The sequence below is a fragment of the Leptidea sinapis genome, chromosome 36 (assembly GCF_905404315.1).
Source record: "Leptidea sinapis chromosome 36, ilLepSina1.1, whole genome shotgun sequence".
In the NCBI taxonomy this organism is placed as follows: Eukaryota; Metazoa; Arthropoda; class Insecta; order Lepidoptera; family Pieridae; genus Leptidea; species Leptidea sinapis.
Genome location: NC_066300.1, coordinates 1,228,149 through 1,240,234, shown reverse-complemented (window position 1 = coordinate 1,240,234; position 12,086 = coordinate 1,228,149). Strand labels below are relative to the sequence as shown.

At 34.5% G+C, this 12,086-nt stretch overlaps 1 protein-coding gene across 1 annotated transcript; it reads left to right on the top strand.

The window, feature by feature from the left end:
• The first annotated feature begins 2,782 nt into the window (after positions 1-2,782).
• LOC126975509 (uncharacterized) lies at positions 2,783-11,024 on the top strand. Its single transcript, XM_050823439.1, has 9 exons — positions 2,783-2,927; positions 4,336-4,570; positions 5,191-5,327; positions 5,765-5,881; positions 6,542-6,685; positions 7,436-7,646; positions 8,119-8,219; positions 9,392-9,509; positions 10,855-11,024. Exons 1-9 carry the CDS (start codon positions 2,838-2,840, stop codon positions 10,974-10,976), a joined length of 1,275 nt encoding a protein of 424 aa, XP_050679396.1. The 5' UTR covers positions 2,783-2,837; the 3' UTR covers positions 10,977-11,024.
• The last annotated feature ends 1,062 nt before the right edge of the window (positions 11,025-12,086 follow it).

Here is a 12,086-nt window from a genome sequence, read left to right as displayed (position 1 = left end):
ATATTACTTTGAGCTTTGGTATAATTGTGAGAGTAAATAAAATGATTGTGCACAAAATTTACAAGAATATAGTTATGTCATGTTCGCATGACATCCTTTTGAAATGCAGTAGTATTTAAATTCCTTACCTAACCTTCATACCTACTAATAAATTATTTTACTGCCTAGGTACTTATATATCTTACTTGGTATTATCTGCGTGAATGCGATAAACTCAATAATGTTAATGCACCTGCATATACGAGTACCTACATAGTGATATATCTACAAATGTGGATGGATAGTTATACCTAGGTATAATATCGGAAATCTCAAGCAAACTGCCGAGAAATCAGCAACATCAAAATGGGTTATTTTGTACGAGAAAATTTTTTTTTGGGAATATTCTTAAAACTTTTCATGAATCTTATTAATATGTCAGGTACAAACCTGCGTCAGTTACTTAGGACAGGACAAGATTAAGGTTTTTATTTCAATTAATCAAATTAAAATAATAGTACAACACCAATTATCTTTTTTGTTATAAAATATTAATGTGTGACACTATAATAGTGCGTTCGCATCATTAATGAAATAAAATAATTTGAAGCAATTTCATATTAAAATATATTATATCTCTTGGCATAGCCCGCTGAGTTTCTTGCGCCCGTTCTTCTCATGTCTGAGGCATCACCTTTTCATGGGGTATTAGATTATGACATTCAAAAAATGATATTAACAATTAAAACCTATACTTATACAACTATTCAATCAAAATTGGCCACAGTAACAATATATTCGATTTCCTTTCTATCGTGTTGTATCTACTTAAAATATGTTTTTTTCTCTCGCATGCTTTATCTGCAACGCAACGTTAAGTCAACTTTCAAATCGGTTCAGCTGTTTCTGAGATAAGCAGACAAACGCCTAGACAATTTTTAAAAAAATAAACCACCAACATTTTGTTCTGCTCTTAATTTTAGATATAAAAGATACCAAAAACAACACTAATAAAATCATACTTACCAAATTAATATAAAGTCAACACATTTACATATTCATTGATAAAGTTGCAAATGAATCAGCTGCCAAACTACATAAATATACACATAAATATAAATTTCAACTAGTATGTGTTACACTATGTTGTAGCCCTATGTTCTAAGCTTACAATAATTAAGGTTAATACCACATGGTCAGACGAGTGACGACCGCACCCCACAAACATACAGTATTACGAGCAGTGGCTCGTAATAAGATTATTGTACTACACTTACGTATTATCGCTGACAATCGTTGTGCCATCCTAAATTTAGATTTGACTAGTTTATTTGTGAGTTCATTTAGCTATTTTAGATTTCCTTACCACCACTACCGACTAGGGTTGTCAACTGTGTACTTAATAATCAGAAACATATACTTACAATATACTAGTTAGTTACCATACTGTTAAGTCCTTCCCACATACAAAGAACAACGGCGAACGGAAAATTTTCCCTCCCCTTGATTCGTCTTGTCACATATTCTCTTTTTCTTTTTGTCAAATAAGTACTTTCAACCATTTTTAGAGTTACCCTACCCAAAGGGTACAAACGGAACCCCATTATTCAGATCCACTGTCCATCCATCTGTCTGTCTGTCTGTCCGTCTGTCACCAGACAGTATCTCAGGAACCGTGATAGACAGTTGAAACTTTCATAGATGATGAATTTATGTTGCTGCTATAACAAAAAATACTAAAACAGAATAAAATAAATATTTAAGGGGGTTCCTATAAAACAAACGTGATTATCTATTGATTATGTTATTATACGTAATAATAATAAATTATTTATTTCGACCAACAAAGGATCATAATGTGTTAGTAACAAATAATTTAAAACCCAGTGTTAGTACTAGATATCATAAAATCTAGTCCTTCCTAATCTAGGACAGGGCCGACTTGTATCAAACAGCAGTGGTTCAGCTACTGACAATCGAACCTGTGAGATAATGCCTTCAGAATATCATTGGGGCTAGGCCGGACCCTACGCAACAGGGATGTATAATTGGATGTATACCGCTTACGCATAGTCGCCTAATGGTACGTAACCCTTAGTGTGCGAGTCGGATCGCACTAGGCCGTTTTTAAATATAGTGAAGTTAAAGATTAAAATAAATAGTAAGATTAAGATTTCTAAGTTGATTATTTATAAAATATTTATTTATTTATCCCAACGCTTAGTTGTCTTTCCAGTAAGTAACAAGGTTTTCAGCGGTGACTTTGGAGTTGTTCATTTGATGTTCGTTGGTAAACTTGACAGACAATGTCCTCTTTTTTATTGAGTCTATGTATTTTTTAATTTATTTCGAATACTTATTTACTTTTCGACTATCACCTCTTTTGAAACAAATCACGCGATCAGAGAGGAGAAGAACGGAACATAGAAAGCGGAATACTTACTCCAATATTTATTTTGCGCTTTTTTTCGAATAATACAATTTATACAATAGATCTCTTATATACTTGATCCTTCTTTAACTTACATTCGACTACATTTTGAATATTTCACAGATTTTATCTCACTGCTATACATACTAAAATAACTTCTGCAATCAAAGAATATGAATGACTACAAGTGCCGCACTCATAAATGTTTTCGAAACTAATGATATTTATTGTTCATTGTTTATTTTATTTATTTATTTATTTAAAACAACAATTTATTGTTAAGGAGGTTTAAAGCTCAAACGATTTACAAAATTAAAAATGTAAAATGTTTGACGTATTTCATTAGTTAATCTGTGTTTTGCAATAAACACGAGATTATTAGATAAATGTAAACCACCGATGAATATTGATTGATAAAAATCGAACAATGAACGAACTACTTCAGAAACATGGATGTGCCAATGTGTTCTCAGTGCCTGAAGGTCTTAAAGAACTCATGACTGATATATCAAGGGAAGTAAGTATATAAACGTGTAAAATATTTGTAAGACATCTCTGTGGAAATAAAAGTCAGGATCCATTTAACCAACATTTATATTAGCATAACTTAATCATCAGCTTTGTCCAAATTACTACAATTAGGTACAATGATTGGTACTTCAACACAGAAATAACTCAGTAAAAATTTTATTGATGATAGAACGGCCAATTCGATTCTACACTTCTACAGTCGCCAAGAATCCCACCGTTTCTGTTCCTCAACTGTCTTAGTTACAATCTGAACGGTTGTTAAAGTAAAATAATTTGAAAGTGATGCAGAATATATTATATTATATAATCTTACATTTTCATTCAAAGTACATTTCTCAAGATACTTTCAGTTCCAACTTGACGCTGATTTATTTAAATCTTAAGTGTTAATTTCGTTATATTTTGTTAGTGTAAAATGTTCATGTAAAATTTGACACGTATTTCGTATCTACACGAGACATCCTCATGAGTGCCGGTCTCTCAGAGTTACAGGTAAAGTTTGAAGTGTGCAAGGTTTCATCATCACTGATATATATGTCAATAGATCTATCAACACCATCATTTATGCTGTAATGTAGACCTTTTTTTTAACAAAACTGATATTAAATCAAATAAATATCGAGACGTCACCAACATGTTCGTCTATTAGCCCTTTCTTGGCAAATGCCTCTACCATATATTATCTCCTGTCTAAACTTTCTAGATAGCCTGGTACAGGTGGTTACCGCTGTTGATGTTGCATGGTACGTTGCTTTTGTGTTTTATTTGTCTTTCCCTTCCAGTGTGTCTGGTCCACATTAAATTTAATTGTTTTACTTATATATATGATACGATATATTATATGAGTTCTAATTTTCTTTAAGCTAACTAACATCAGCTATGACCATTCGACATCATCTAGCATTGAATTTACGAGCGCAACCCCCTGTTTGCGTAGATTTAGTTTAGGTGGCAATGTGTCAGTAGGTGGCTTCTTTACACATGATTCTGGCTTGATTGAAACTATAGCATGGCCTTTAACAGGTGACAAGCAGTAGCTAACGTAAAACATTATTTATGTTTTGATGTGACTGGCGCCGCAGTTAGGAAAATTACTGGGCTAATGTGCACTAACACACCCAGAATTCGAAACATCCAAAATACAAAACTATAAGAAAAATGTGTCTTTTGACCTTTTTCACATAATAAGAACGACATTCTTAAGAGTATTATGTGTAAGTATTAACATTTCTACCACAAGAAAAATTACTCTGTCCTGGCCTTTCCAAAGTTGATAGAGGTAGGCGGATCGGTCTAGCTTAAATAAAAATAGCAACACATTGGCACAATGACACAAATCTCTTAACAGATAGCTAAATAACGCTTTCCATACTTAAAAAACTTTTCTTAAACAGGTGCTTCGAGAGCAACCAGCAAAGATCTTTGATTTCATATCCAGCTACCTATCGGTGCTGCTGATAACCCGCGAACACGGTGTCATGGCAGTCAAGATCCTGGATGACCTCTGCGACTGCCGACCATCGGTATCGGAACATTTGATCGCGCTGGGATTCGAAAGATCTGATTCGAACAAGTTCGCCGATATCATAAAGGAGGAAATTGAGCAATTTGAACCAAATGATGATAATGGTAAGAGAATTTCAATTCAAAATTCAATCATTACTTAAGATTAAACCTCGTCCAAGTAAAATTAACAGCGGATCGTGCAGCAAATATTAGCTCGTGTAATTATTTTTTTCCCATTGGCGGTGCGTTGGTGAGAGAACATGCGTATAAGAAAAATACGTTAAATTACCATAACAATAATTCGAATCTTGATCGAAATCCTAAAATTCAACGGTCATCTGGAAGGAAGAGCTAAACTGGGTTCGAATAAGCTGTTTATCAATAGAGAGGGGTAATCCTTGAAGACGGCACGTATCCAGGCACATATAGTGGAAGTATCGCTCCAGAATCGAACCTCGAACCATTCGACGCTGGTTGAAATGTCGGGATCCTGTATTCTTTGAACCGCTCGACGTAGCGTACGCTTAGCATTACGTAGAAATGCCGCTTCATTGTGTTCTTCTCTTTTATGAGGAGTGTTTCGAAGAGCCGTTTGTTCTATTTTACTATCATAACACACGATATAAACTTTAATGAAACAATTCACACAGTGGGGTTTTCAACGAACTTTGTTCCGTATACAGCCAAACTTATGGAATCAACTCGTGCGTGAAACAGATAATTAGATTTTATAAACATTGCAGGAACAATAAAAGAAGTGAAAATAATGAAACGAATACTTTTGATGTCTAGCTTAGACGAGGTGATGTCGGCAAAGGTATGCCAAGTAGCAAGAAACGCCTACCGGGACTTTTGGTATAGGAAGAAAATGCTAGAACAGGTATTTATTTTATGCTCCTATATATCTTATTGTCTAGAACCGAATGACTTCTTTTACAGTGTGATTTTCAAGGAACTTTCTGCCAAATACAGGCGAACAGTGGAACTTAGTTTCAAAGTCCGAATCAGATGTGAATGTTATGTTAACCGGTATGATTTTTTTTGCAACCTCTTTACCTTTTGCCTCCACATTCTTGTCTTCTTCCTTTTTCCATACTTCTAGGCTTATCTGCTAGGTTTAATTGGGAAAAGCATTTATAAGTGTCATTTTGACCTAATTGAATAAATTATTTTTCACTCAGCATTCTGAGCGGCACCAAATTGCAGAAGTCAGGACGTATAACTTTCTATCAGACGTCGAAGACAACAAAACATTGAATGAACATGAATTTGAATTTGAATGCTGTCATTATACAAATTAACGATTAACGATTTCAGTCTTTGAAAACAAAGCCAGATGAGCCATGGGAGATTGCTGCTGAGAAAACATTACAGATATACAAACAAACTAAGCCATCCTTCAATGAACTGAATAGAGCCGCAGTAAAAATTCAGGTTTGTGAAATATTGCTTGTAGTTTTGGATAGATACCTATTAATAATAATATGATTGACATTTATAATGCCTAAGCAACGTAATTAATACTAATCAGCCTACATATTGAGGCACTTATGGCAGGATACTAGAAGTAAAAAAAATATGCACAAACTTGTATAAACGCAAATGTATAAAATAATCTAAACTAATGTTTTCCTGTAGCTTAGAGTAAGGTGCTATGGAATACGAGAGAATACGTATTTAGTTTAGAATTATCTAATGTATAAAATTCTCGTGTCGCGGTGTTTGTTACCAAACTCCTCCGAAACGGCTTGACCGATTTTTATGATATTTTATATCCCAATTTTTTTTTATTTTTTTTTTCATGGCAATACAACGTTTGCCGGGTCATCTGGTATATGTATATGTACATAACTCAAATATAAACACACTGTTTAAATCTTATAAAATATATACTAGCGTACCTATAGAAAACAGTTTGCAATAGAGTAAACATCTCTAACGGAGATATAACAAGATAAAAAAGTAAAGTGAATCTATTGTTACTGAAACTGATATTAATTAACAAGAAGACGTAAACAGTTAGCTAAGATTTCGAATTAGTTAGTACCTAGTCTGAAGCCTGTGTGTCATAAGTTTGTAAAATTTTCTTTGCAGGCTGCTTACAGAGGATATCACATAAGACGAAATGTTCTTACCCATTTGAAGCCCACGCCAAAGAAGCGAGGACCTAAAGTGGACCTACATGGAGCGCCCCTGGATATTTCGGACTCTAGAGAAATAGACTTGGGTAATGTTATTGTAAGTAATTGATATTAATTAGTTAGCACCGTAGGTAGTGAAATTACTGGACAAATGAGACTTAAAATCTTATGTCTCAAGGTGACGAGCGCAATAATTGTAGTGCCACTCAGAATTTTTGGGTTTTTTAAGACTCCTGAGCGGCACAGCATTGTAATAGGCAGGGCGTAGCAATTACCTTCAGCTGAAGATCCTGTCCGTCTCGTTCTTTATTGTTATAAAAAAAATAATCATAGGTACATACAACAGCGATGCTATTCACGTTATTTCAAAATCATTAACGTTAAGTTCCCATCTTATCCACGTTTTCCTCTAGATAGGTATTCCAATCCAGTTCCAATTATTTCACTAGAACGTTAACTGAACCATACCTGGATCGGAACCGCGCTTCAACGCCATTTGTACCACAAGCTCGCTTGAAGTTACCAACATTGTTCTACCAAATCTAAAATATGTCTTCTACTATAGAAAGGATTATCTATGCTTTATTCAATGATGTTATAAGTTATCAACTCAACTACACGTCAATTTTGCAGAATACGCTTCTCCCAACATCTTATAACTAGAATACGCATTATACGATTTCCTTGAATCTGTAAAAAAATGTACCTTCAAAACAATCAAAACTGAACTGTCAATATGTGTTACAAAATGTCACTTCGATTCTATTCTCATTTTGTTACGAGAATAGGGCTCCTTTTCTAATGAAATAAACCACAGAGAAATCGAAGTATTTCCATTTCTCTCCAGGAAATATCCGTCCCCAAAGATGACATCCTGGAAATGTTCGGAGAACACGCCACAAAAAAACTGGGTCTGCCTTTCAACCCAATGCTGACGTTAACCCATGTTGCTGACACGGAGTCGTTAGATGCGGAGTCTCACCGCCGGGTCAGCAGAGCCTCTGAACCAGTATCAGCAGTGGATGAACTAAAAGTAGAGCCTATTAGTTTCCCTCAAGGTAATTGTTTGTGTCTGTACGAGGAGCTAGACCAAAGATTATTACATTACATTTTTGAGTTCCTACTTTAACTTCAACTAGGTACTTGGTAGATTCATAAATTATAGTTGAATCGTGAAATCCAGCCTTTCTGGGTCTCATATTGGTGACGGATTTTGCTCCTTCCATCAGCTACCATCGAATTACGCAAGGGTAAGTGACGAATAATATTACAGCTACTTCCTGGTTCTTGAATACGTGCCAATTTGTGCTGTTTATCCAAAATTCTGAAAGTTGGCGACTTAAATTCATTCAAAAACAAATTATTTGGATGTTACATGATGATAATATCATATGATAGATGCGGTGAATTGGAACAACACGAATTTATACAAACAGAACCTATAAGTGACATTGGCTTAATTATTTTATTACAATTGAAGATCTAGGCGGCTTGCGACATACCATATGTTAATGCTCTCTTCAATATCAGGTCGTCATAGCTATGAATCGGAAGGCGCTGTTGAGGCGATGGTGGCTCCTGCTCCACCTTCCTCGCAGACTGCCTCCTTGCACAAGATCTCATTCTCTGAGGTAAACCTACACAAAGTAACACAAACTGGTTGCACACAGCTGAAGCCTAAAGAAACAAATAGTATATTTACGACTAATAGGTATTAGTCGTAAATATACGCATATAATATTAACTTGTCCTGACTGATATGAAAACGCAGAGGATAAATCGGAGTCCACGTTACTTACGTTGAAGAGATGCTTACGCAATTAGAAAGGATTTTTGGTAGATTTTTGGAAATATCACCCTTTGGGGATATTTCCAAATAAAAGAAAGTATGAATTTTATGCCAGCTTCAAATAAATTTCGTGTAACTCTTTCTGGTTAGAAATAATTGATGGACAATTCGTCAATTTTGAAGGCGACTTAGTCAAGCATGACTGGCCTTAGCTTTACCATTTTAATAGTTACTCTATGGAACTAAATACTGATGATGATAACCGCTGATTAGCGGTACCATCCGCCTCCCAAAGCAGTAACAATGTAATAGCCATTTGGCATCACAAAAAGATCTAAGGCTATCACCGCTATTGTGATTCAATTACATTATCAATCACATCTCGGGACGCTGTGCTCCGCTGTTTTCGTTATTTCTGCCGCGTTTCTATGTTCTGTGGCAGCTGTACTACCCCGAAATAAAACACCCCAGATTTAGTTACACACATTGAATATGCAGAATGCTTACAAGCCTTTTAACCTGTATGGGTTAGATAGTTTATGTCAAGGTTATTAATGGAGCAGAGTAATATGGAGTAATATGATTTAAATAACATTTCACTATGTAATTTACAGTTATGCACGGATCGTGCAATTAAAATTTTATGTGATCAGCCTATCCCGATATATAAGTCCCCTTCCCCTTCATCAGGAACAAATAGCAGATCACCATATTATAAATATCCTTCATTGTAGTTCAAAAACTAGATTCTATGACGAAGTATTAAAAAACGGCTACCGAGTGCCACGGAGTTCTAAAAGCTATTAACGCGCTTTTACAAGGACTCTATCCAAGTGTAGTGCATATTACAACGTAACGAAAACTTTTGTATTTATATATAATGTATTTTACGCATATTTTCCACTTTGAGCCCTAGCTTATAAGATCCTTCGTGATTTTATTTTTATTTTCCTTTTATATTCTCTTTATTTTGAGCAAAGAGATAGACGTAAAAATATTGTCTGTGTTCATTAGGTGCCACCAGAAATAATACCAGAAGCACCAGTGATTGACGAAGTGGAGGAGATAATGAAGCCAGTGTATTTTGAAGCAGCTGAAGCGGCAGAATCGGAGATACCTGAAGATATTCCTGGTGCGTTATTTATGTGTATAAAAAATCTAAGATATTTTTGTGGAAAAGGAGGACAAACGAGCGTACGGGTCACTAGGCGTTAAGTGATCATCGCCGCCCACACACTAAAGGAGTCATAGGAGCGTTTCCGGCCTTTAAGCATAGACTTTGATTAGTTTGCATCTTTATTCACAGTCATTCAATTTCATGATTATTATAGAATCTGTGCATGTAATAAGTTTGATGTATCTGTTTTTAATATCAACGTAAAATTATATGAATAAATATGAATGATAACATGATATGCTGGAATAGGTAATCGCTCATATCATAAACGGCGGAACCGATATTGACATCTCATGCTATGCCCAAAATGAATTGGAGAATTTCTTCGCCATATTGTGATTGAGTATTCCAAATTTTAAGGAAATTTAAAACCTGTTGTCCACATTACCTAAGTTCTTTACTGTTATATAATTTTGAAAATTAAGTAAGTATAATGCAAGATTGGTACTTTATGTGTCATATGTGTCTATTTCTAAGATATAAGCATTTAATAAAAAAAGAGCCATCTAACGTGATTCCTGCGAACAGCTTCCATTATCTATAAGCCACAAGCTAACATAATATCATCATCACCAGTTGAATATGGAACGTTATCATGAGAGCCTTTAAAAAATGCGCTTATAACTTCTGTCTTCTTGTAATCCTTTCCTCGTGACATGTCAAATGAGGCGATCAAATCAAGATCGTTTGTCCTCAAGACAACTGGACGAACGAAACCCCACACAAAATAAAAAGTTCTAGCATTCATTTGTGAGTGTTGACCAAAGTTTGATTTGTATTTAGGAATTTAATTGATGCTTTCAAAGATATTTATTTCCCTTGCTTGCTGGCTGATGTGTCATGGGCACCTTTAATAAACACGTACTTTTACCTTAAATACTGCCAAGAGCCTGTAGGGAGTCAGTGATCACTTATTTGTGTGAATGAGAGTAATATTAGACATGACGATGATACGTGATCACTGAACATCACTTACCATCAAGGTGACACTTTCCAGATTAAGTAATGTACAGAATATATAGAATACAGATATATATATATATAGCAAAAAAATTATTGAATCTTAGGCGTCATTTGCAGAAATCCATAATTATTCAAATGTTGTTATTTTTTTAGTGTAAATTCCGCTAAGTTTTGTTTTAATCTATTCGAAACTGGCCAAATTTTGAAAGCAGTATTATCTTTATCAATACGAGCTCGATCATATCCCTCTGTGCTCGTTACTTTAAAATAAAACATACACCTGGCCTGGAAATAAAAATTGTGTTCTGTAATAAAACTTTTATACCATGTAACCTAGATGATGTGACGGAGGGTGAAACTAGTGAAGCTACAGACGTACCCTCCGTACCAGAGACCGGTGAAGAGAGCGAAGTGGAAGATGATGCCAACCCTGTCATCACCGATGAAGAGGAAGGATAGATAATGACTAGCTGCTGCTGTGTTTGCTTGTTGATTATGTTTGAATAAAACTGATGAATTTGTCATTGCTTTTTTGGTTATAACACTGAATTTTGTCATATTCCAATATAAAGTATCGATGTTTCAACTTTTATTGATAATATTTACTCAAGTTGCAGATATATTGATTTGCTTATTACTTTCTCTTATAAACATTATTGGGAATTTCATTAAAATTTGTATTTTTTATGTTTTACGTAATACTTTAACAGAAAAGTTCTTCCAAATTCTGTGACTATATTATTAAATAAAAGAAGACATCATTATATATTTGTATTTAAGCAATATTTTAATGGGAGTAGGGAATAAAATTCACTAATGTTTCACCTGATGTTAGATCCACAATACTGTCATAGCAGTGGCGATATGATCTGATTTGAAGCACATTACAAAACGTTCCATAAAAGTAATTAATAATAGTAAGGTGCTGCGATATGGTCACTCTGCGCCTGACTAATACAAAATGAGAATTTTATTTGGAAGATCAGGATATAAACGAAATAATGGACTCTTTTGCAGCACCACAGGAATCATTGCATATCCAGACTCATTGCATCCTCTTAGAATGTTTTACGCATTATTTGAAAAGAACCCATGCCGTTTCGTCTCGGATGTTTTCGAACACTTGGAAATTCACACAATAATTTGGTTGTACGTGTAAGAAAGTTTTTTGAAAACCGGACTGCTGGATTGTCACACATCCAGATGATGAGTATGATATTTTTTGTGTTGGTTAAGCAGCTCTTTAGAATTCTCCCCATGAAAAATGCGTAATATTTGATTAAGATTTTTACGATTAGATTAAGTTCACTATGAAGGTCACTGTTGCCTCCGTATAAGGGGGCAGTAACAATTCCACCTTTGAGAAGCCTAGTCTGAAAGTGTAATATAATAATATTTTATGATATTTTGATGCATAACTAACTTTATGCCAAACGGACATAAGAGTCTGAATTATAATATGAAAATTTGTATTTAAATAAATAAAATAAAAGATATCAATATGTTTGATAAAGGAACTAAGGATAACATACACAATGTTTTGAACATCAAATCTATCATCCTTTAATG